A 26,046-nucleotide genomic window follows, 5' to 3' on the forward strand; every position below is an offset into this window, starting at 1 on the left:
CTGTGTTTGTGAATTGTGTGCGCAGTAGCCGCACGTGCATCAACAAAGTAGTGCCAAGCGTGCGCCTGTGTCATAAGTAAAGGGCCAGCTGGCTTGACCGTTAAAGGGTGCTGTAACCCCCGAAAGAACACTCCAGTCCAAACCAAAAAAATAATAATTTTCTGTGTTTGTGAATTGTGTGCGCAGTAGCCGCACGTGCATCAACAAAGTAGTGCCAAGCGTGCGCCTGTGTCATAAGTAAAGGGCCGGCTGGCTTGACCGTTAAAGGGTGCTGTAACCCAAGAAAGTACACTCCAGTCCAAACAAAAAAAAAAATTATTTTCTGTGTTTGTGAATTGTGTGCGCAGTAGCCGCACGTGCATCAACAAAGTAGTGCCAAGCGTGCGCCTGTGTCATAAGTAAAGGGCCGGCTGGCTTGACCGTTAAAGGGTGCTGTTACCCCCGAAAGTACACTCCAGTCCAAACCAAAAAAAAAATTATTTTCTGTGTTTGTGAATTGTGTGCGCAGTAGCCGCACGTGCATCAACAAAGTAGTGCCAAGCGTGCGCCTGTGTCATAAGTAAAGGGCCGGCTGGCTTGACCGTTAAAGGGTGCTGTAACCCCCGAAAGTATACTCCAGTCCAAACCAAAAAAAAAATTATTTTCTGTGTTTGTGAATTGTGTGCGCAGTAGCCGCACGTGCATCAACAAAGTAGTGCCAAGCGTGCGCCTGTGTCATAAGTAAAGGGCCGGCTGGCTTGACCGTTAAAGGGTGCTGTAACCCCTGAAAGTACACTCCAGTCCAAACCAAAAAAAAAATTATTTTCTGTGTTTGTGAATTGTGTGTGCAGTAGCCGCACGTGCATCAACAAAGTAGTGCCAAGCGTGCGCCTGTGTCATAAGTAAAGGGCTGGCTGGCTTGACTGTTAAAGGGTGCTGTAACCCCCAGTGTACACTCCAGTCCAAACCAAAAAAAAAATTATTTTCTGTGTTTGTGAATTGTGTGCGCAGTAGCAGCATGTGCATCAACAAAGTAGTGCCAAGCGTGCGCCTGTGTCATAAGTAAAGGGCCGGCTGGCTTGACCGTTAAAGGGTGCTGTAACCCCCGAAAGTACACTCCAGTCCAAACCAAAAAAAAAAATATTTTCTGTGTTTGTGAATTGTGTGCGCAGTAGCCGCACGTGCATCAACAAAGTAGTGCCAAGCGTGCGCCTGTGTCATAAGTAAAGGGCTGGCTGGCTTGACCGTTAAAGGGTGCTGTAACCCCCCAAAGTACACTCCAGTCCAAACCAAAAAAAAAATATTTTCTGTGTTTGTGAATTGTGTGCGCAGTAGCCGCATGTGCATCAACAAAGTAGTGCCAAGCGTGCGCCTGTGTCATAAGTAAAGGTCCGGCTGGCTTGACCGTTAAAGGGTGCTGTAACCCCCGAAGGTACACTCCAGTCCAAACCAAAAAAAAAATAATTTTCTGTGTTTGTGAATTGTGTGCGCAGTAGCCGCACGTGCATCAACAAAGTAGTGCCAAGCGTGCGCCTGTGTCATAAGTAAAGGGCCGGCTGGCTTGACCGTTAAAGGGTGCTGTAACCCCCGAAAGTACACTCCAGTCCAAACCAAAAAAAAAATAATTTTCTGTGTTTGTGAATTGTGTGCGCTGTAGCCGCACGTGCATCAACAAAGTTGTGCCAATCGTGCGCCTGTGTCATAAGTAAAGGGCCGGCTGGCTTGACCGTTAAAGGGTGCTGTAACCCCCGAAAGTACACTCCAGTCCTAACCCAAAAAAAATTATTTTCTGTGTTTGTGAATTGTGTGCGCAGTAGCCGCACGTGCATCAACAAAGTAGTGCCAAGCGTGCGCCTGTGTCATAAGTAAAGGGCTGGCTGGCTTGACCGTTAAAGGGTGCTGTAACCCCCGAAAGTACACTCCAGTCCAAACCAAAAAAAAAATTATTTTCTGTGTTTGTGAATTGTGTGCGCAGTAGCCGCACGTGCATCAACAAAGTAGTGCCAAGCGTGCGCCTGTGTCATAAGTAAAGGGCCGGCTGGCTTTACCGTTAAAGGGTGCTGTAACCCAAGAAAGTACACTCCAGTCCAAACAAAAAAAAATTATTTTCTGTGTTTGTGAATTGTGTGCGCAGTAGCCGCACGTGCATCAACAAAGTAGTGCCAAGCGTGCGCCTGTGTCATAAGTAAAGGGCCGGCTGGCTTGACCGTTAAAGGGTGCTGTAACCCCCGAAAGTACACTCCAGTCCAAACCAAAAAAAAATTTATTTTCTGTGTTTGTGAATTGTCTTGCGCAGTAGCCGCACGTGCATCAACAAAGTAGTGCCAAGCGTGCGCCTGTGTCTTAAGTATAGGGCCGGCTGGCTTGACCGTTAAAGGGTGCAGTAACCCCCGAAAGTACACTCCAGTCCAAACAAAAAAAAAAATTATTTTCTGTGTTTGTGAATTGTGTGCGCAGTAGCCGCACGTGCATCAACAAAGTAGTGCCAAGCGTGCGCCTGTGTCATAAGTAAAGGGCCAGCTGGCTTGACCGTTAAAGGGTGCTGTAACCCCCGAAAGAACACTCCAGTCCAAACCAAAAAAATAATAATTTTCTGTGTTTGTGAATTGTGTGCGCAGTAGCCGCACGTGCATCAACAAAGTAGTGCCAAGCGTGCGCCTGTGTCATAAGTAAAGGGCCGGCTGGCTTGACCGTTAAAGGGTGCTGTAACCCAAGAAAGTACACTCCAGTCCAAACAAAAAAAAAAATTATTTTCTGTGTTTGTGAATTGTGTGCGCAGTAGCCGCACGTGCATCAACAAAGTAGTGCCAAGCATGCGCCTGTGTCATATGTAAAGGGCCGGCTGGCTTGACCGTTAAAGGGTGCTGTAACCCCCGAAAGTACACTCCAGTCCAAACCAAAAAAAAAATTATTTTCTGTGTTTGTGAATTGTGTGCGCAGTAGCCGCACGTGCATCAACAAAGTAGTGCCAAGCGTGCGCCTGTGTCATAAGTAAAGGGCTGGCTGGCTTGACCATTAAAGGGTGCTGTAACCCCCCAAAGTACACTCCAGTCCAAACCAAAAAAAAAATAATTTTCTGTGTTTGTGAATTGTGTGCGCAGTAGCCGCACGTGCATCAACAAAGTAGTGCCAAGCGTGCGCCTGTGTCATAAGTAAAGGGCCGGCTGGCTTGACCGTTAAAGGGTGCTGTAACCCCCGAAAGTACACTCCAGTCCAAACCAAAAAAAAATATTTTCTGTGTTTGTGAATTGTGTGCGCAGTAGCCGCACGTGCATCAACAAAGTAGTGCCAAGCGTGCGCCTGTGTCATAAGTAAAGGGCCGGCTGGCTTGACCGTTAAAGGGTGCTGTAACCCCCAAAGTACACTCCAAACCAAAATAATATATATTTTCTGTGTTTGTGAATTGTGTGCGCAGTAGCCGCACGTGCATCAACAAAGTAGTGCCAAGCGTGCGCCTGTGTCATAAGTAAAGGGCTGGCTGGCTTGACCGTTAAAGGGTGCTGTAACCCCCGAAAGTACACTCCAGTCCAAACCAAAAAAAAAATTATTTTCTGTGTTTGTGAATTGTGTGAGCAGTAGCCGCACATGCATCAACAAAGTAGTGCCAAGCGTGCGCCTGTGTCATAAGTAAAGGGCCGGCTGGCTTGACCGTTAAAGGGTGCTGTAACCCCCGAAAGTACACTCCAGTCCAAACCAAAAAAAAAATTATTTTCTGTGTTTGTGAATTGTGTGCGCAGTAGCCGCACGTGCATCAACAAAGTAGTGCCAAGCGTGCGCCTGTGTCATAAGTAAAGGGCCTGCTGGCTTGACCGTTAAAGGGTGCTGTAAACCCCGAAAGTACACTCCAGTCCAAACCAAAAAAATAATAATTTTCTGTGTTTGTGAATTGTGTGCGCAGTAGCCGCACGTGCATCAACAAAGTAGTGCCAAGCGTGCGCCTGTGTCATAAGTAAAGGGCCGGCTGGCTTGACCGTTAAAGGGTGCTGTAACCCAAGAAAGTACACTCCAGTCCAAACAAAAAAAAAAATTATTTTCTGTGTTTGTGAATTGTGTGCGCAGTAGCCGCACGTGCATCAACAAAGTAGTGCCAAGCATGCGCCTGTGTCATAAGTAAAGGGCCGGCTGGCTTGACCGTTGAAGGGTGCTGTAACCCCCGAAAGTACACTCCAGTCCAAACCAAAAAAAAAATTATTTTCTGTGTTTGTGAATTGTGTGCGCAGTAGCCGCACGTGCATCAACAAAGTAGTGCCAAGCGTGCGCCTGTGTCATAAATAAAGGGCTGGCTGGCTTGATCGTTAAAGGGTGCTGTAACCCCCCAAAGTACACTCCAGTCCAAACCAAAAAAAAAATAATTTTCTGTGTTTGTGAATTGTGTGCGCAGTAGCCGCACGTGCATCAACAAAGTAGTGCCAAGCGTCCGCCTGTGTCATAAGTAAAGGGCCGGCTGGCTTGACCGTTAAAGGGTGCTGTAACCCCCGAAAGTACACTCCAGTCCAAACCAAAAAAAAATATTTTCTGTGTTTGTGAATTGTGTGCGCAGTAGCCGCACGTGCATCAACAAAGTAGTGCCAAGCGTGCGCCTGTGTCATAAGTAAAGGGCCGGCTGGCTTGACCGTTAAAGGGTGCTGTAACCCCCGAAAGTACACTCCAGTCCAAACCAAAAAAAAATTATTTTCTGTGTTTGTGAATTGTGTGCGCAGTAGCCGCACGTGCATCAACAAAGTAGTGCCAAGCGTGCGCCTGTGTCATAAGTAAAGGGCCAGCTGGCTTGACCGTTCAAGGGTGCTGTAACCCCCAAAGTACACTCCAGTCCAAACCAAAAAAAAAATGATTTTCTGTGTTTGTGAATTGTGTGCGCAGTAGCCGCACGTGCATCAACAAAGTAGTGCAAAGCGTGCGCCTGTGTCATAAGTAAAGGGCCAGCTGGCTTGACCGTTGAAGGGTGCTGTAACCCCCGAAAGTACACTCCAGTCCAAACCCCCCAAAAAAATTATTTTCTGTGTTTGTGAATTGTGTGCGCAGTAGCCGCACGTGCATCAACAAAGTAGTGCCAAGCGTGCGCCTGTGTCATAAGTAAAGGGCCGGCTGGCTTGACCGTTAAAGGGTGCTGTAACCCAAGAAAGTACACTCCAGTCCAAACCAAAAAAAAAATTATTTTCTGTGTTTGTGAATTGTGTGCGCAGTAGCCGCACGTGCATCAACAAAGTAGTGCCAAGCGTGCGCCTGTGTCATAAGTAAAGGGCCGGCTGGCTTGACCGTTAAAGGGTGCTGTAACCCCCGAAAGTACACTCCAGTCCAAACCAAAAAAAAAATTATTTTCTGTGTTTGTGAATTGTGTGCGCAGTAGCCGCACGTGCATCAACAAAGTAGTGCCAAGCGTGCGCCTGTGTCATAAGTAAAGGGCCGGCTGGCTTGACCGGGAAAGGGTGCAGTAACCCCCGAAAGTACTCTCCAGTCCAACCAAAAAAAAAATTATTTTCTGTGTTTGTGAATTGTGTGCGCAGTAGCCGCACATGCATCAACAAAGTAGTGCCAAGCGTGCGCCTGTGTCATAAGTAAAGGGCCGGCTGGCTTGACCGTTAAAGGGTGCTGTAACCCCTGAAAGTACACTCCAGTCCAAACCAAAAAAAAAATTATTTTCTGTGTTTGTGAATTGTGTGCGCAGTAGCCGCACGTGCATCAACAAAGTAGTGCCAAGCATGCGCCTGTGTCATAAGTAAAGGGCCGGCTGGCTTGACCGTTAAAGGGTGCTGTAACCCCCGAAAGTACACTCCAGTCCAAACCAAAAAAAAAATTATTTTCTGTGTTTGTGAATTGTGAGCGCAGTAGCCGCACGTGCATCAACAAAGTAGTGCCAAGCGTGCGCCTGTGTCATAAGTAGAGGGCCGGCTGGCTTGACCGTTAAAGGGTGATGTAACCCCCAAAAGTAAACTCCAGTCCAAACCAAAAAAAAAATTATTTTCTGTGTTTGTGAATTGTGTGCGCAGTAGCCGCACGTGCATCAACAAAGTAGTGCCAAGCGTGCGCCTGTGTCATAAGTAAAGGGCCGGCTGGCTTGACCGTTAAAGGGTGCTGTAACCCCCGAAAGTACACTCCAGTCCAAACCAAAAAAAAAAATATTTTCTGTGTTTGTGAATTGTGTGCGCAGTAGCCGCACGTGCATCAACAAAGTAGTGCCAAGCGTGCGCCTGTGTCATAAGTAAAGGGCCGGCTGGCTTGACCGTTAAAGGGTGCTGTAACCCCCGAAAGTACACTCCAGTCCAAACCAAAAAAAAATTATTTTCTGTGTTTGTGAATTGTGTGCGCAGTAGCCGCACGTGCATCAACAAAGTAGTGCCAAGCGTGCGCCTGTGTCATAAGTAAAGGGCCGGCTGGCTTGACCGTTAAAGGGTGCTGTAACCCCCGAAAGTACACTCCAGTCCAAACCAAAAAAAAAATTATTTTCTGTGTTTGTGAATTGTGTGCGCAGTAGCCGCACGTGCATCAACAAAGTAGTGCCAAGCGTGCGCCTGTGTCATAAGTAAAGGGCTGGCTGGCTTGACTGTTAAAGGGTGCTGTAACCCCCAATGTACACTCCAGTCCAAACCAAAAAAAAAAATATTTTCTGTGTTTGTGAATTGTGTGCGCAGTAGCAGCATGTGCATCAACAAAGTAGTGCCAAGCGTGCGCCTGTGTCATAAGTAAAGGGCCGGGAGGCTTGACCGTTAAAGGGTGCTGTAACCCCCGAAAGTACACTCCAGTCCAAACCAAAAATAAAATTATTTTCTGTGTTTGTGAATTGTGTGCGCAGTAGCCGCACGTGCATCAACAAAGTAGTGCCAAGCGTGCGCCTGTGTCATAAGTAAAGGGCTGGCTGGCTTGACCGTTAAAGGGTGCTGTAACCCCCCAAAGTACACTCCAGTCCAAACCCAAAAAAAATTATTTTCTGTGTTTGTGAATTGTGTGCGCAGTAGCCGCATGTGCATCAACAAAGTAGTGCCAAGCGTGCGCCTGTGTCATAAGTAAAGGGCCGGCTGGCTTGACCGTTAAAGGGTGCTGTAACCCCCGAAGGTACACTCCAGTCCAAACCAAAAAAAAAATTATTTTCTGTGTTTGTGAATTGTGTGCGCAGTAGCCGCACGTGCATCAACAAAGTAGTGCCAAGCGTGCGCCTGTGTCATAAGTAAAGGGCCGGCTGGCTTGACCGTTAAAGGTTGCTGTAACCCCCGAAAGTACACTCCAGTCCAAACCAAAAAAAAAATAATTTTCTGTGCTTGTGAATTGTGTGCGCAGTAGCCGCACGTGCATCAACAAAGTAGTGCCAAGCGTGCGCCTGTGTCATAAGTAAAGGGCCGGCTGGCTTGACCGTTAAAGGGTGCTGTAACCCCCGAAAGTACACTCCAGTCCTAACCAAAAAAAAATTATTTTCTGTGTTTGTGAATTGTGTGCGCAGTAGCCGCACGTGCATCAACAAAGTAGTGCCAAGCGTGCGCCTGTGTCTTAAGTATAGGGCCAGCTGGCTTGACCGTTAAAGGGTGCAGTAACCCCCGAAAGTACACTCCAGTCCAAACAAAAAAAAAATTATTTTCTGTGTTTGTGAATTGTGTGCGCAGTAGCCGCACGTGCATCAACAAAGTAGTGCCAAGCGTGCGCCTGTGTCATAAGTAAAGGGCCGGCTGGCTTGACCGTTAAAGGGTGCTGTAACCCCCGAAAGTACACTCCAGTCCAAACCAAAAAAATAATAATTTTCTGTGTTTGTGAATTGTGTGCGCAGTAGCCGCACGTGCATCAACAAAGTAGTGCCAAGCGTGCGCCTGTGTCATAAGTAAAGGGCCGGCTGGCTTGACCGTTAAAGGGTGCTGTAACCCAAGAAAGTACACTCCAGTCCAAAAAAAAAAAAAAATTATTTTCTGTGTTTGTGAATTGTGTGCGCAGTAGCCGCACGTGCATCAACAAAGTAGTGCCAAGCATGCGCCTGTGTCATAAGTAAAGGGCCGGCTGGGTTGACCGTTCAAGGGTGCTGTAACCCCCGAAAGTACACTCCAGTCCAAACCAAAAAAAAAATTATTTTCTGTGTTTGTGAATTCTGTGCACAGTAGCCGCACGTGCATCAACAAAGTAGTGCCAAGCGTGCGCCTGTGTCATAAGTAAAGGGCTGGCTGGCTTGTCCGTTAAAGGGTGCTGTAACCCCCCAAAGTAAACTCCAGTCCAAACCAAAAAAAAAATAATTTTCTGTGTTTGTGAATTGTGTGCGCAGTAGCCGCACGTGCATCAACAAAGTCGTGCCAAGCGTGCGCCTGTGTCATAAGTAAAGGGCCGGCTGGCTTGACCGTTAAAGGGTGCTGTAACCCCCGAAAGTACACTCCAGTCCAAACCAAAAAAAAAAATATTTTCTGTGTTTGTGAATTGTGTGCGCAGTAGCCGCACGTGCATCAACAAAGTAGTGCCAAGCGTGCGCCTGTGTCATAAGTAAAGGGCCGGCTGGCTTGACCGTTAAAGGGTGCTGTAACCCCCGAAAGTACACTCCAGTCCAAACCAAAAAAAAATTCTGTGTTTGTGAATTGTGTGCGCAGTAGCCGCACGTGCATCAACAAAGTAGTGCCAAGCGTGCGCCTGTGTCATAAGTAAAGGGTCGGCTGGCTTGACCGTTAAAGGGTGCTGTAACCCCCAAAGTACACTCCAGTCCAAACCAAAAAAAATATAATTTTCTGTGTTTGTGAATTGTGTGCGCAGTAGCCGCACGTGCATCAACAAAGGAGCAGCGCCAAGCATGCGCCTGTGTCCCATAAGTAAAGAGCCGGCTGGCTCATTTCTTAAAGGCTGGTGTAACCCACAAAGTGCACTACTCTCCAGCAAAAATTAAAAAATATTTTCTGTGTTTAGCCGCACGTATATATCAAATCGATATAACATAAATGGAGGACCAAACTTTCTCCGATAAAAATAAAATAGAGAAAGATCAAGAACCACTTCCTCCTAGTGCTGAAGCTGCTGCCACTAGTCATGACATAGACGATAACATGCCATCAACGTCGTCTGCCAAGGCCGATGCCCAATGTCATAGTAGAGGGCACATACAATCCCAAATGACAAAGTTCAGGAAAATGACCTTGAAAAAAACATTTAAATCATCTGAAGAGAAACATAAACTTGCCAATATGCCATTTACGACATGGAGTGGCAAGGAACGGCTAAGGTCGATCCCTAGTATGTTCATGACTAGTGGTTCAGCTTCACATGTCGATGGAAGCCCTCCTCCCACTAAAAAAATCAAAAGAGTTAAGCTGGCAAAAGCACAGCGAAGAACTGTGCTTTCTAAGAAGATATCACAAATCCCCAAGGAGAGTCCAAGAGTGGTGGTGGTTGCGATGCCTGACCTTCCCAGCACTGGACGGGAAGAGGTGGCTCTTTCCACCATTTGCACGCCCCCTGCAAGTGCTGAAAGGAGCACCCACAGTCCACTTGCTGATATGCAAATTGAAGATGTCACTGTTGAAGTACAACAGGATGAGCATACTGGTGTAGCTGGCGCTGAGGAGGAAGTTGGCGAGGAGGATTCTGATGGTGATGTGGTTTGTTTAAATCAGGCTCCGGGGGAGACAGTTGTTGTCCGTGGGATGAAAAAGCCCATCACGGTCATGCCTGGGCAGAAGACCAAACATTCCACCTCTTTGGTCTGGCAATATTTCTATCCAAATCCGGACAACAACTGTCTTGCCATATGTACCATATGTAAAGGTGAAATAAGTAGGGGTATGGACGTCAACCACCCAGGAACATCCTCCCTTATACGGCACCTGCAGCGCGTTCATAAAAAGTTACTGTCAAGTTCAGAAACTTTGGCTAAGACCGTAAGCAGTCCAGGGACAGCTAAATCCCGTTGTCCTGTTGTATCCAAGCGCCTGCAAACCACACCGTCAACTCCCTCCTCGTCAATTTCCTCCTTAGTCAGGATCGGAAGTAGTCCTGCAGGCCATGTCACTGGCATGACTGACTCTCCTATCCGGGATTCCTCCGGAGGATCCTGCATTGCTACGCCTCCTGCTGCCGCTGCTGCTGTTGCTGCTGCTGGGAGTCGTTCATCATCCCAGAGAGGAAGTAGGAACACCACTACTTTTACTAAACAATTGACGCTCCAACAGTCCTTACCGAGGAGGATGAAGTACGACAGCAGTCATCCTGAAGCAAAACGTATAACTGAGGCCTTGACTGCTATGTTGGTGTTAGACGTATGTCCGGTATCTGCCATTAGTGCAGTGGGATTTAGACAATTGATGGAGGTAGTGTGTCCCCGGTTCCAAATCCCGTCTAGATTCCACTTCACTAGGCAGGCGATACCGAGACTGTACAGAAACGTCAGAAAAAGTGTCCTCAGTGTCCTGAAAAGTGCCGTTGTACACAATGTCCACTTAACCACGGACATGTGGACAAGTGGAACAGGGCAGACTAAGGACTATATGACTGTGACAGCCCACTGAGTAGATGTATCACCTTACGCAGCAACAGCAGCAGCGTCACCAGTAGCAGCATCTCAGAAACGCCAGCTCATTACAAGGCAGGCTACGCTGTGTATCACTGGTTTCAGTAAGAGGCACACCGCCGACAACCTCTTAGAGAAACTGAGGGAAATTATCGCCCAGTGGCTTACCCCACTTAGACTCTCCTGGGGATTTGTGATATCTGACAACGCCACCAATATTGTGTAGGCATTACATCTGGGCAAATTCCAGCATGTCCCATGTTTTGCTCACACAATAAACTTGGTGGTGCAGAATTTTCTGAAAAGCGACAGGGGCGTGCAGGAGACGCTTTGGGTGGCCCGAAAAATTTCAGGCCACTTTCGCCATTCAGTGACTGCGTGCCAAAGACTGGAGCGCCAGCAAACACTCTTGAACCTGCCCCGCCATCACCTGAAGCAAGAGGTTGTGACGCGGTGGAACTCAACCCTCTATATGCTTCAGAGGATGGAGGAGCAGCAAAAAGCCATACAAGCCTATACATCCACCTATGACATAGGCAAAGGAGGGGGTATGCACCTGACTCAAGCGCAGTGGAGAATGATTTCCGTGTTGTGCAAGGTTCTCCAGCCCTTCGAACTTGCCGCACGTGAAGCCAGTTCAGACACAGCCAGCTTGAGTCAGGTCATTCCCCTCATCAGGCTTTTGCAGAAGCAGCTGGAGAAAGTGAAGGAGGAGCTAAGACGGAGCGATTCCGCTCGGCATGTGGGACTTGTGGATGAAGCCCTTCATTCGCTTTGCCAGGATTCCAGGGTGGTCAATCTGTTGAAATCAGACCACTATATTTTGGCCACCGTGCTCGATCCTAGGTTTAAAGCCTATGTGGTGTCTCTCTTTCCGGCCGACACAAGCCTGCAGAGGTGCAAAGACCTGCTGGTGAACACACTGTCAGCTGAAGCGGAACGTGACACGTCAACGGCTCCTTCTTCATTTTCTCCCGCAACTGGGGCTGCCAGGAAAAAACTTAGGTATCCTAAGCAACCCGCTGGCGGTGATGCAGGGCAGGCAGGACCAAGTTTGGACATCTGGTCCAGACTGAAGGACCTGGCAACAATTTCTGACATGTCTACTGTCACTGCATATGATACTGTCACCATTGACAGAATGGTGGAGGATTACATCGGTGACAGCATCCAAGTAGGCATGTCAGACAGTCCATACCTGTACTGGCAGGAAAAAGAGGCAATTTGTACAAACTGGCTCTATTTTACCTGAGTTGCCCCCCCCCCCAGTGTGTACTCCGAAAGAGTGTTTAGTGCAGCCGGGAACCTTGTCAGCGAAAGGCGCAGGAGGTTGCTTCCACAGAATGTGGAGAAGATGATGTTCATCAAAATGAATTATCAGCTCTTCCAGGGAGACCAGCCTCCAGAATGTACAGAGGGACCTGTGGTGGTGGATTCAAGTGGGGACGAGTTAATACTTTGTGAGGATGAGGATGTACACACTGAAGAGGGTGAGGAATCGGTGGATGAGGAGGATGAGGATGACATCTTGCCTCCGTAGAGCCAGTTTGTGCAGGGACACATTAATTGCCAGCTTGTTTTGTGGGGGCCCAAACGAACCAATCATTTCAGCCACAGTTGTGTGGCAGACCCTGGCGCTGAAATGATTGGTTTGTTAAAGTGTGCATGTCCTGTTTATACAATATAAGGGTGGGTGGGAGGGCCCAAGGACAATTCCATCTTGCACCTTTTTTTTCTTTGCATTATGTACAGTTTGGGGCCTAGTTTTTCAAACTGCCATCCTGTCTGCCACTGCAGTTTCACGCCTAGATGGGTCACGTGTTTGTGCCGCCCACTCGTGTCGCTTAGCATAGTCATCCAGCTACCTCGGTGCAACCTTTTGGACATAAAAACACTATTGTGAGGTGTGAGGTGTTCAGAATAGACTTGAAATGAGTGGAAATTAAGGTTATTGAGGTTAATAATAGCATAGGAGCAGAAAAACCTACAAATTCTGTGATTTTAGCTGTTTTTATGCTTTTTTTCAAAAAAATACAGATCCAAAACACAAAACCCAGAACCCAAAATACGGAAGGGTGGTTTTGGCAAAACCAATCCAGATCCAAAACACAAAGAAAGATCCAGATCCAAAACCAAAACACAAAACACGAAAAGTGGCCGGTGCACACCCCTAATTTGTACCTGACCTCCAACACCTGAAAAGGGATTTTCCATTCTCAGGCATATACAGCATGCATCTATGTGTTGGCCTGTGTCTCTGTGCAATTATGAAAACACACCCTTAGGGGTATATTTACTATATTGAGAGTTTTTAGAAGTGGAGATGTTGCTCATAGCAACCAATCAGATTCTAGCTATTATCTTCTAGAAGGTGCTAGTTAAATGTTAGGTATAAACTGATTGGTTACTATAGGCAACATCTACACATCTATAAACTCTCACTATTGTAAATATACCCCTTACTGTGCTTGGCCTACATTAGAATGCTCCTTCCCCTACCCTTCTTGCAAACCTGCATTTGAGAGTTATAATTATATTATGGTAATCCTGTATTATACACACCCAGGCCTGTGAATTAGAAACCTTTAAGCAGATGCATGGAAATGCCTTGTACGCAGTGTATATGCAAATCATCTGGACACATGCTTGACCACGTGATCATAGCAATGATAAAAGGATGTTGCTGGGCGGTCGGCAAACTGGCTGATCATTACCATACTCTAGCAATCTACAGCCCCGATTGGTTGGTGAAATCCAACATGTCGGGCAACCTGGTTTACCCATTCCGATCACTTTTTGGTCGGAATCGGCAATCAGTGAACCTCATACATTGCAGATAATTTTACACAATCATCTGCAAAACAGGAGATTGCCCCAATTGATTGCTAATGTATGGGCATCTTAAGCCCTTTTTTCTTGGCATATGCAGAGCGATTTTATGCAAGATACACTATGCGAACTGGCATAGGTCTCTGTATCAGGCCATGGGCCATTTTTCTAAAGTCAGTCAGCACATATCTAATAAATAGCAACCATATAGCCGAATGGTAAGGATATTATATACTGATAAGGAAACATCTATTTTATCTGAATGTTGTGTATATGCTTTTAAATTCACTAGGCCGATATAATTATTGCTAATCCCTACCTGAAATATGGAGATGACCCATACACTTTACAGTATGGACGTTGTGGAGAACCTGGAAGATACATTCATCTGACACCCAATTTCTTGCTGGATGACAGTTTGCTCTCAGTGTATGGACCTAGAGGTGAATTTTGTTTCCATTCATATAAGTCTGTAAATACCTGAATTGTGTGATATATTGCATTTCTGTTTTGATCCATTTTTTTTTAAATAAGCAATCAAGTCTACTTTCTCACTAAATAATAATTATTCTTCCATGTGGTGTTCCAAATATCAACAAGTACATCAGTTAACACATTCATCTTGTCACACAAATGAATGCATGCACGCAGAGGGTCTCATTCAGACCCACTCGTGAGCACTGTATGCTCGCAAGCGGGTCAATGGTGCCCAAGTGCGTATGCGCACGATGGAGGGAGCTCCGTCGTGCGCATGCGCGAGACCCGGCGAGCGATGGGGAAGCCATCGCTCGGGGTCTCGCACCAAAGGTGGGCATGTTGGGGGCGTGGCTGCCAGACGGAGGCGTTCCCATGGGAACGCCTACCGTCTGGGTCCCGTCCCACTGACATCACAAGTGATGTCAGTGGGAGTGATTTTGCCTCTGATAGAGCCAAAATCACTCCAGGGCTTGCGGCAACTAGGCCCTACCGCAGGGTCTCGTCGCAAGCCCGATGGTCGCGATGGTGTTGACCATCACGACCATCATCATGGACGCTCGCATAAGCTGTGGGTGGTAACCCACAGCTATGCGAGCGTCCAAGAGGCCACTCCAATTTAGCCCGTCTCTGATTCAGAGCGAGCGCTCTGGTCAGAGCGTCCGGCTCTGAATCAGGCCCAGAGTCCCATATATTTAAGAACCAGTCCCTCAAATGTCAGCACATTGTTGCCATATAGGTAATTGTATAAATAAAATATAATTTAAAAGGTGATATTAGGATTAGAGGGAATTAAAATATATTTAATGATGAAACATGATTTTAATCATAGTAAATAGTAGATACTATATATTTTATAGTTATATTACAATCTAAAATACAAAGGGCAGTATCTAATTAATTGATTGATCCCCGTGATTGGTGAAAAACAGGGATATTTCGCCAATGTTTTTTTTCACCCTATCCTATTATTTAGAACAAAATAATATGATAAATTTCATGAAAACTAAGGATATGCACTGACCCCCGTGTTTTGGTTTGGAGACATATCTCCTTTGTGTTTTGGATCTGGATTTTGTGTTGCCAACACTGCCTTTGCGTGTTTTGGTTTTGTATTTTTTTTTTTAAATTGATAAAAACTGCTAAAATCATATAATTTGGTCTTTTTTTTCCCTACAGTATTATTAACCTCAATAACATTAATTTCCACTAATTTCCAGTCAATTTTGAACACCTCACACAATATTGTTCACCAACATAGGGCAAGTACGTTCTATAGAAAACAATACAACACAGAAATGTAGTAAAAATCATACGTGGGATATCCTTTCTCAAAACAATTAGTCGTAGTCAACAAGCAGCAAACAAAAACCCCCTAAACCATGTGTAAATAGCAACAGCAGACATAAATGCCCCCTACACAAGGTGCACATGCCTATTCTCAGTGCTCAATCTGTATTTTCTTCCTGAGGGCGCTGGGCCACTGATGACTGGCCCATGTAAAGCCCCGATCAGTCAGCCTTTTTGTTGAGCAGTTCCCCAAAAACTCCCCAACCATTAAAAACAGTGCAGGGTACAGTGCAAGTCAGATACAGTGCACGTCAGATATAATGCGGATCGGATACGGGCCTGATTCAGACATGCTCGCAAGCGCTATGCGCTCACAAGCAGGTCGATGGTTGTGCATTGCACACTCGCGGCATGCGCAATGCGCTACAAATGACCATTGCGACCATCACCTGGCCGCTCGCAAAAGCTGTGGGTGGTCACCCACAGCTTAGCGAGCGACCAGGAGGCCGGCTTTTAAAAAAAAAAGCGACCGCCCTCATTCAGAGTGAGCACTCGGTTTTTGCGAGTGGCTCTGAATGAGGTCCATAGTGCGGTCAGATACAGTGTGAGTCGGTTACAGTGAGGGTCGGATACAGGGACGCAGTGTGGATTGGATACAGTGCAGGTCATTTACAGTGTGGGATACAGTGCGGGACTGATATAGTGCAGGATACAGTGCGGGTTGGATAAAGTGCAGGCTAGATACAGTGTGTTATACAGTGTGGGTTGAATACAGTGCAGGTCAGATACAGTGCAGGGTACAGTGTGAGTCGGTTACAGTGCGGGTTGGAAACAGTGCAGCTTATAGTGCAGGATGGATACAGTGTGGGTTGACTACACTGCAGGTCGGATACAGTGTGGGTTGAATACACTGCGGGTCGGATAAAGTGCAGGATACATAGTGGGTTGGATGCAGTGCAGGTCAGATATAGTGTTGGATACAGTGTGGATTTGGATACAGTGTAAGTCGGTTACAGTGCAGGTCGGATACAGTGTGAGATACAGTGCGGGTCTGATATAATGCAGGATACAGTGTGGGTTGGATGCAGTGCAGGGTACAGTGTGAGTCGGATACAGTGTGGGTCGGATACACTGCAGTTTATAGTGCAGGTCAGATACAGTGTGGGTTGAATACATTGCGGGTCGGATAAAGTGCAGGATACATAGTGGATTGGATGCAGTGCAGGTTGGATACAGTGTAAGTCGGTTACAGGGCAGGTCGGATACAGTGAGGGATACAGTGCGGGTCAGATATAGTGCGGGATACAGTGTGGGTTGAATACAGTGCAGGGTACAGTGTGAGTCGGATACAGTGTGGGTCGGAAACACTGCAGTTTATAGTGCAGGTCGGATACAGTGCAGGTCTGATACAGTGCAGGTCTGATATAGTGCAGGTCAGATACAGTGTGGGTTGAATACAGTGCGGGTTGGATACAGTGTGTTATACAGTTTGGTGTGGATACACCAATAGTGCACTTACTGTGACAACAGTGTCGGCAGTGCAGGGTGCTGCCGGTGTCCTCAATGCAAGAGTGCCAGTGGTGTCCTCAATGTGGGGGTGCCAGCAGTGTTGGCAGTGTGACGATGTTGGCAGAGGGGGGGTGTGCTGGCAGTGTCCTCATTGCAAGGTGCCGGCGGTGTCCTCAGGGCAAGGGTGCTGACAGTGTTGGCAGTGCGGGGGTGTCAGCGGTGTCCTCAGTTCAGAAGTGCTGACAGTGGGGGTCATTCAGACCCACTCGCGAGCGGCAGTACGCTCGCAAGTGGGTCAATGTTCCCCACTGCGCATGCGCACAATGGAGCTCCGTCGTGCACATGCGCGAGACCCGGGGAGCGACGGGCATTCCATTGCTCCGGGTCTCGCACCAAAGGGGGCCTGCTGTCGATGTTGATTGACAGCATGCCCCCTTTGGTGTGCATGCCGGGGGCGTGCCTGCCAGATGGAGGCTTTCCCATGGGAACGCCTACCGTCTGAAGCCGGCCCCACTGACATCACTAGTGATGTCAATGGGAGTGATTTTGGCTCTGATAGAGCCAAAATCACTCCAGGGCTTGTGGCAGGGAGACCCTACCGCAGGGTCTCTGTCGCAAGTCCGATGGTCATGATGGTCAAGACCATCGCAACCATCTTTTTGGCCGCTCGCATATGCTGTGGGTAGTCAGGAGGCCGCTCCATTTTCATGGAGGAGGGCCCTGATTCAGAGCGAGCGCTCTGGTTAGAGCGTCTGGCTCTGAATCAGGCCCAGTGTCAGCAGTGCAGGGGTGTTGGTGGTGTCCTCAGTGTGGGAGTGCCGGCAGTGTGGGGGTGCTGGTAGTGTCCTCAGTGCAGGGTGCTGGCAGTGTTTAAATACATACTGGAAACAAAAATTTGGGAAGCTTAAAAACAATGTGAAAACATCAATATGACAGAAATGAACACCACATTCATGAATGGAATATTTAAGTGAATAGATAGGACCTGAGGGCCACATAGGCTCCTAGAAACTATAGGGATTTTGATAGTGTAAAACAAATTTTAGATGTCTTTAACGTTCCTGTCACTAGTTGAAACTCAAGTGTTCGGGCAGTTAAAAATAACTTTCTACTCTTATTACTCTATCATTCTCTTCAAATGGTAAATTGTGCTGATCTTACCTTGTAAAGAGGGGAGAAGTGGAAGACCAGGGTGGAGGAGGTGTGTGGCAGTTGGACAGTATGTTGTGGGAGCAGATGGGAGAAAAAGAAGGGAAACATATGGGATGGGGAGACATACACACAAAGGGGGACACAGGGTAGCTCATGTGTAGGTTGCTGACAGACTAACATAAAAATGGTGACAAACACACAGGGCTCTATTTACTACAATCCGCATTAGTAATGCAGATTGTAGTGTGATATTACCGACTGAATTCGCATTGCGAACTCAGGGCCTGATTCAGAGCTGAACGCTCTGACCAGAGCGCTTGCTCTGAATCAGGGCCCTCCTACCTGTTTTTGGAGCGTCCTCATGGACGCTCGCATAGCTGTGGGTTACCACCCACAGCTATAGCGAGCGTCCATGATGATGGTCGCGATGGTCAAAGACCATCGCGACCATCGGGCTTGTGATGAGACCCTGCGGTAGGATCTCACTTCCGCAAGCCCAGGAGTGATTTTGGCTCTATCAGAGCCAAAATCACTGCCACTGACATCATTACTGATGTCAGTGGGGCCGGACTCAGATGGTAGGCGTTCCCATGGGAACGCCTCTGTCTGGCAGCAACGCCCCCGGAACGCCCACCAAAGGGGGCGTGCTGTCAGTCACCATCGACAGCACGCCCCCTTTGGTGCGAGACCCCGAGCGACGTATTTCTCGACGCTCGCCTGGTCTCGCGCATGCGCGCGACGGAGCTCCCTCCATCGTGCGTATACGTATTCGCACAACATCGACCCACTAGCGAGCACCCTCCTTCGCTCACGAGCGGGTCTGAATGACCCCCTCAGGCAATATCATAGGGATTTACTACAAATCCCTTGCAGGGACAGAGGGCCTGATTCAGAGCCGGACGCTCTTTTAGAGCGCTCGCTCTGAATCAGTGCCCTCCCTTTCTTTTTTTAGAGCGGCCTCCAGGCCGCTCGCATAGCTGTGGGTGACCACCCACAGCTATAACGAGCGGCGAAAAAGATGGTCACGATGGTCAAGACCATCGCGAACCATCGGGCTTTCGATGAGACCCTTGTGGTAGGGTCTCATTGCCGCAAGCCCTGGAGTGCTTTCGGCTCTATCAGTGCCAAAAGTACTCCCACTGACATCTTTTGTGATGTCAGTGGGCCGGCCCCAGACGGTAGGCGTTCCCATGGGAATGCCTCCGTCTGGGCAGCAACGCCCCTGGCACGCCCACCAAAGGGGGCATGCTGTCACTCAACATCGACAGCACGCCCCCTTTGTAGTGAGACCCATAGCGACGGTTTGCCCGTCGCTATGTGGGTCACGCGCATGCACACGACGGAGGAAGCTCCCTCGTGCGCATGCGCACTTGGCCAACATCGACCCGCTTGCGAGCGCTCGCGAGCGGGTCTAAATCAGGCCCTGAGCTTGCGAGAAAGCTCTCTCCCTGCGAATCCCCTCCGCACACTAGTCACGGTATTTTCTCCAAAAAATACCGTGACTAGTGCCCCGCGCATGCGCCGTCCAACCGTCGCTGCTACTCCTGGCGCTAAGCCCCGCTCCATCGTTAAGCCCCACCCCAATGATCGCGGACCCCCCCACAAACCCCCCTCTCCCTTAATTACACTTACCTGCATGATCCGGGCTCCTGTGATGTCTTCCGGTCAGGTGATATCCCATACTGCACTGGGACCCGATCACCTGATGACCGGGCCGCAGTGCAGCATGGGAAACCAGCTGACCGGAGGGAGTACATCACCCGCAGCCCCGACCATCGGTCCCTGCAGTCAGGTAAGTACATTTTTTTTAAAATATTTTCTTTTTCTTTTTTTTTACAGTGTATCAGCGTGTGGTCTGTTTAGACCACACAGATTATTACTGAGGCTGACTCCCGGCTCTGCTCTCCCCGTTAGAGCAGGGCAGGAGTCTGGTAACTGGGGGAGACCCTGGATAATGCCACTTCCAGGTGGCGTTATTATCACAAGGCTTTCCCCTGTATTTTTTTACAATTTATTTTTAGTAACTCTGGTCGGATCACATTTCCCATTACAATTATGGGAAATGCGATCTGCTTACTAAAAACAGAGGACAGAGGATGAGGACAGAGGATGAGACAAACATGGAGGGTGATAGAAACATAGATTTGACGGCAGATAAGAACCACTTGGCCCATCTAGACCGCCCTAAGCACATACACACGTACACTCTAGGGTTATATTTTATTTTTATCAGAAGCCACTTAACCAACCAGTATATTTTTGGCTTGTGGGAGGAAATCAGAGGAAACCCATGCAAGTACAGGGAGAATATACAACACCGTTTAGGGCCATAGTGGGAATTGTACCCATGACCTCAGTGCTCCACACATTCCTGGCAGTGCCCATCTCCTACACTCACAACACATTCCTGGTTGTGCTCAACTCCTACAATCCCTCCACTACACTCCTTCTAATGCTCGTCTCCTGTATTCCCTTCAAACTCCTGGTAATGCCCATTTCCTACTTTATATCCACATCACACTCCTGTCCATTCCTGTAACACTCACCCACATACATGGTGACTGGGCTCTCCTGGCTGTGGCATTACCCCACCACTAGAAAAAGATCGGTGCTGGTCCTGGAATTTACAGGGGAACCCTACGCATTTGTGTTTCCAGAACCAGGACTGGCTTAGTGCCCAGTGCTGGTTGTGCTTAAACAAAAAACAAAAACATTCTTAATACAGAAGACCCCTACGTCTTTGGTCCCCTGTATTTTAGCAACTAGGACTGCTTCTGAAAATCCCAGTGCTGGTTGTGATTCATATGGGGGACCTCCTGTCATTTCTCCCCTGTATTTAGCACAACCAGTACTGGGTCTCCAGAGCCTGGGGCTGGTTGTTCTTTTCTGGAGGGGGCCATGCGTTTTTTAAAAACACAGTACAGATGGATTTCACTGATCCTATCCATGCTTCTGTGTTTTATTAATACACAGATGAAGGCTTCACGGATCTTCCTGATTCGAGTCTGCTTCTGTTTGCCACTAATGCCCGCTACCTCCCCCGGATCATGCAGCCTGCACCACCACCGCACTCAACGCCGCTAATGCCTGCACCGCCACCGTTAACCCCTGCTATCTCTGCAGCCCGCACCTCCACAGATAACACCAGGCGTGTTGATAGTCGTGCCTGGCCTGGATAAAAGGGGCATGGAGTAATCATGGGAGGCGTGGCCACGCCCCCTTAGGAGAGAAAAAAAAGCATCTTTTGCAGCGCTGCGCGCTGGGGAGGGGGGCGCTGTGAAACCCTCAGCCTGGTGCATAGCCCGTGTGGGGTGTGATCAGTGTTAATGCTCCCTCCACAGGCATAGGAGACTGCAGTGGCTGCTGCTTAGCATGCGTGAGCAGTCTCCCAGTGCAGCCCAGCATACAGCAGCGTGTGCTGGGCTGCTGTGATGTAAGAAGGGGTGTAGTGCCGTGCCCGGGCCCCTCCGGCAAGCCCAGGCCCGGGTAATTAGTACCTGCTCCCCCCCTCTCTGCGCCCCTAGCTAATGCCCACTACTTTCCTCGGGTTCCGACTGCATCTAACGCCCGCTTCCTTCCCCCAAGTACCACCGCCGTTATCTCCCACAAAGGGCAGCCATCTTGGTGCACCCAAGTGAAGCCACTTTGAGTTCACCTCCCTGCTTGAGGCACCTACTGAGGCTGCAGAACAAAATTAAGCTTTCTATCTGTATACTGGTGCAATTGTGAGGTAATAGTATAAAAACTGTAACGTTCTAATTTACCTGAACCCCAAAAGCACCTACCTTGGAACAATAGCTACCTAATAAAACATACCACAAGTCTAAATTCGCCCTGTACCCTGAGTTGTGCCTTCCAAAAATCCCCCATAGAGAACAGCAGAAAAGTGGTCCTAATTGAGAGTGGCGGAAAGAACTGACAGTCGGAACTTTAAATTACTCCAAAATTCTGTTTGCCCTGAAATTTGGCATGCAGCACCGAGCGACAGTTCTAGCCGCCTGTGCCAAATTTCAGCTCGGTAACTCCAATAGCTTTTGAGGTTTAGCCCCTTAAACACCATGCCCCCCCCCTCAGGAGTTCACTATGGGAGAATGCCATTTTTTTTTTTATTCAGCCTTAATATAAAGACTGTGGGGCCGATTCAGACCCGGACGCTAAGCCGCGAACGCTTGCTGCCCGTCTGCGCATGCGTATGCATCACAGTGTGTGTGCACAAGCCAGTCATTGTGATCGGGAATCGTGCACTTGTTGTCCACAGACTGAGCGCGACTTTGAGAGACAGACAGTGCTGTTTGTGGGTGGTAACAGGGGAAGGTGCTTGTTAATGAGGGAGTGGTGGTGCGAGCACTGGCATGTCTGGGCGTCAAAACGACCCTTAATGGGCATCCATAATTAGCATGGAAGCATCATTGTACATGTCTGTATTTCAGCCTGCAGTGATCGCAGTGCTTGAAGCGTGGTAGGTCTACCTCAGGTGCTGCATCAGCTCTGATGGCTCTCGATGTTACTGATTAATCATACACTTCCTGGAGATGATGTGTGCTAAGAAAGAAAAGTGGGCGTCTTTACACCAGCGTGCGCTCACTCTGGCGGGCGTCCTTAAGCCAGAATTTGCATATCCGGACCCTTTTGGATGCAAGTGATCGCAGCTTAGTGTCCGGGTCTGAATCGGCCCCAGTGCCCTTATAATATATATTTATAGTAAATATAGTTAAGTTTCCCCTCCCCTGCCAGCCATACTCCAACCATGGCACTATTGCTAGTGCAGATACACTTTGATTTACTGTACCATTGCCACAATCAGCTCCAAACCAATAACCAACACTGTAACATAATAACTACATCTTTGCATCTAAAAAAAACTACTGTACTGCTTAGTTTAGTGCAGGGGTTCCCAACCACGGTCCTCAAGGCACACTAACAGTCCAGGTTTTAAGGATAGCCATAGTTAAGCACAGGTGACTTAATTAGTACCTGAGGTATTTTGATTTAACCATCTGTGCTTAAGCATGGATATCACTAAAACCAGGACTGTTAGTGTGCCTTGAGGACCGAGGTTGGGAATCACTGGTTTAGTGTGTAAGAGCAAACTCAAGAAGCACCCATATATTAAGTATTAAAAGAGATTAATAAGACATACATAACATAAACATATTGAGATTAAAACAGTTTATCTGTCATTAAAGGTTTGAGGGGGGGGATGTACTAAGCATTGGAGACAGATAAAGTGGAGAGAGATAAAGTACCAACTAATCAGCTCCTAATTGTCCTTTTTCAGGCTGTGTTTGAAAAAGGATAGTTAGAAGCTGATTGGTTAATGCATTTTCTCTCTCCACTTTATCTCTCCCCACGGCTTAGTACATCTCCCCCTCAATATTTGTATATATAGTTTTCATCTTTTAAAGAGAATATTACTCTTTAAAATACTATTATATTATTGCTGCTCTGACCCTGCCTCTATATTTTGCTCTTACACAGATTGGAACTTGACAAGTAACAGGTGTTTTTAGAAGGTGGCCATCTTGTTATGGGGATATTCAATATGATGGAGATCATTTACAGATAGGAATGTATCAGTTAAAGGGAGAAAATTGGCACCTAGTCAAACCATGTTGTGATGAAAGGCAGAGCCATAACTAGGGGTGTGCAGGCAGTGCTATTACCAAGGGTTCAGCATCAAGTGGACTGCGCTGTTACTACTCTTTGGCACATGTATTTGGTTTGATGGGAGCCTGTACTAGCTCCCTACAGCCTGTAAATATGCCAGAGAGTGCCGTCCTCAGGATTCTTAGGATGCAATGGATGCTAAGCTTCCTGGTATTGGCAACCTGCCATCCTGTTTATGATGTCACATGTCACAGGTGTCATGGCCTGCCCAGGGCACATTATTGCCCTGCTATGGCTCTGCTGAGGTGTGCAATTGCATTTTTTGCTTTTTCTTAAATTTTGGGAAAATACTGCCAATTTTACCTATAGCACACACATACTTATATTACAGGTCAGTGAGTAGCTGCATATACTGCCTCCATTATAGAAATACCCTTCTGTCACATCAATACAGGTACACTGCTTCACTACAGATACAATATAGCCCACAAAGAATATCGCACATGGAATGTTATGTATATACATACAGTATAAGATAGTGAAAAATCTTTGTCTTCTAATTTTGTTTTCTAGGAAGAGTATTTGTTCATGAATGGGCTCACCTTCGTTGGGGGGTGTATGATGAGTACAATGATGACAAACCTTACTATGTTGCAGAGAACTCTAAAGTAGAAGCCACAAGGTATGGAGCAGCACTATATATGCCCTCTGAGTACAGGACTGTCAGCTAGAGGGGATGGGGCAATAATTAGTATTTTTGCAACTGTAACAATGGAAGCTTCAGTAAGAAAAAAAAACATTTTACTTTTTAGAAGGAAGGTCCCTGGAACGGTCATGTGCAATGACCCAGATGAGTCACTTTTTTTATTAGAACATGGACGTGTATTAGATGGTTACAACTCTTTCCGTAATAATAGCTTGTTTGTGTTTCACAGGTGTTCTGTGGATTTCTTTGGGATCAACATAATCAGAACAGGTCTATGCAATGAAGAGAACTGTCCAACACAAGCTTGCAGCTTTGATGACAACACTGGCCTTTATGAAGAGGGATGTATATTTTTACCAGACAAATTCCAGTTTGTTCAGAATTCTATAATGTATTCACAGGCGCTGTCCCTGGTATGTATGCAGCCTTTCAAGTCTTAAGGCTAGAAACCACTGATGTCACTTACCTACAGTGGACACACCCTTTCTGTGCACTGAAACAATATTTATGATACATAATTCACCAGGGCTGTCTTATTACTGGTATCTAGGACACACCCTCATGATTTTTGGTTCAGCCTATCAAATGCATAGGCAAATGCAGGGGGGGTTCCAGTAGCCTTTAAACCCACCATGGCCAGCGGCATGAATCATGATCAAAATAGCAGTAGTATATCATACGATTTTGCTAGAGCAAAGGCCACAACATTCGCTCTAAGAGGTGAATAGGAGCTGTTGTGTATGCCCAATGGCAACAACTTCTCCTACCAAGCACACTGAACCAGAGAGCAGGAGTGAGCAAGAAGAGACAGGTGTCTTAGCATGAGGAGGGACAAAGTGTGCTTAGAAAGGTCAGCTATGTCTCCTACTGACAATGTATGCTTAATTATTATGAGATGTTTAACCTTTCCTGATCACTAATGGTATTGATATGAGATACAGTAAATACGGTATGTTTGATTCAGAAAGTTCACCTTTTATAGTATAGGCCAGTGTTGTTCAAACTTGGTCTTTGGGGAACTCTAAAGCTGTCCATACAATGACAAACTTTCATCCCACTAACCAACTGTCCAACTAAAATGTTACTCCACACACTGAACCATCTTTTCCAACAGACCAGCCAACTTTTTCAGCAGACGAGCCAACGTCTCTCCAACATGTGATGTCACAGAAGTAGGTTAGACTCTGTATTTTTATTGATAAAACATAGAAAAAAAGCTTGCCTGCCTCTAAACTATCAGTAACAGCAATTAAATTCACTATTGTTAGCATCAGATTATTCCAATCGCTTGCAGGAAGTTATCCGTTAAGGGTTCAATTTGCATCATCATGGTGGCCCACTGATTGGTGGACCGTTTTTTACTGGTTCCTGCTGGGAAGCATCTTTACAGATTTCACTGCCCCTGTGACTGTGACTGCTCTCTGATGCTTAATTTTCAGAAACTGTTTGCAATTTGCATCGCCCTCTTGCCACTACCTAGACTTGGCTACAGTCCATGAATAGGAACTGCTTTTGCAGTGCTCATTGGTCCCTCACATTGACAACTATAGGTCAAAATACCGACTGCTGGCTTCCCGACTGTCAAATCCCGGCAGGGCACTAATGACAGGCATCGTAATCCCCTTCGCCTGTCATTATACATATGCTGGGAGCCCGACGCCTGGCATACCGATCGAAGGTAAGCCGGACATGGACAGCCACACTGGGGGGAGGGTTAGGGGCTTCCGGGGGGGGGACTTAGGGTTAGGCACCCCCCCCTATGGTTAGGCTAGGGAAAGGGGGGGCTAGGCACCCCTGGGGGGAAGTTAGGGTTAGGGTAGGGAAAAGGGGGGGGTTAGGGTTAGGTACCCCTGGGGGGAAGCTAGGGTTAGGCACCCCCCATGGGAATCTTAGGTTTAGGCTGTGGGGAAGGGGGGTTAGGCTTAGGCACTTAGGGGGGTTAGGGTAGGCACTAGGGGGGAAGTTTAGGGTCAGGCACACCTAAGGGAGGATTAGGGTTAGAGGGGGGTATGGTTAGTTATACTTACCCAAATCCTCTGTC

The 26,046-nt window shown here is 47.5% G+C and overlaps 1 protein-coding gene across 1 annotated transcript in view; it reads left to right on the top strand.

Moving 5' to 3' along the window:
• The window catches only part of LOC148540812 (calcium-activated chloride channel regulator 1-like), a 96,159-nt gene that overhangs the window by 21,267 nt on the left and 48,846 nt on the right, over positions 1-26,046 (top strand). Inside the window, exons 3-5 of the mRNA XM_088481971.1 lie at positions 13,560-13,710; positions 23,873-23,981; positions 24,235-24,418. Coding sequence (XP_088338097.1) covers positions 13,560-13,710; positions 23,873-23,981; positions 24,235-24,418 — 444 coding nt within the window. The remainder of the gene's footprint in view (positions 1-13,559; positions 13,711-23,872; positions 23,982-24,234; positions 24,419-26,046) is intronic.

Source organism: Taudactylus pleione, unplaced genomic scaffold, assembly GCF_031769625.1.
Source record: "Taudactylus pleione unplaced genomic scaffold, aTauple2 ptg000017l, whole genome shotgun sequence".
NCBI classification, from domain to species: domain Eukaryota; kingdom Metazoa; phylum Chordata; class Amphibia; order Anura; family Myobatrachidae; genus Taudactylus; species Taudactylus pleione.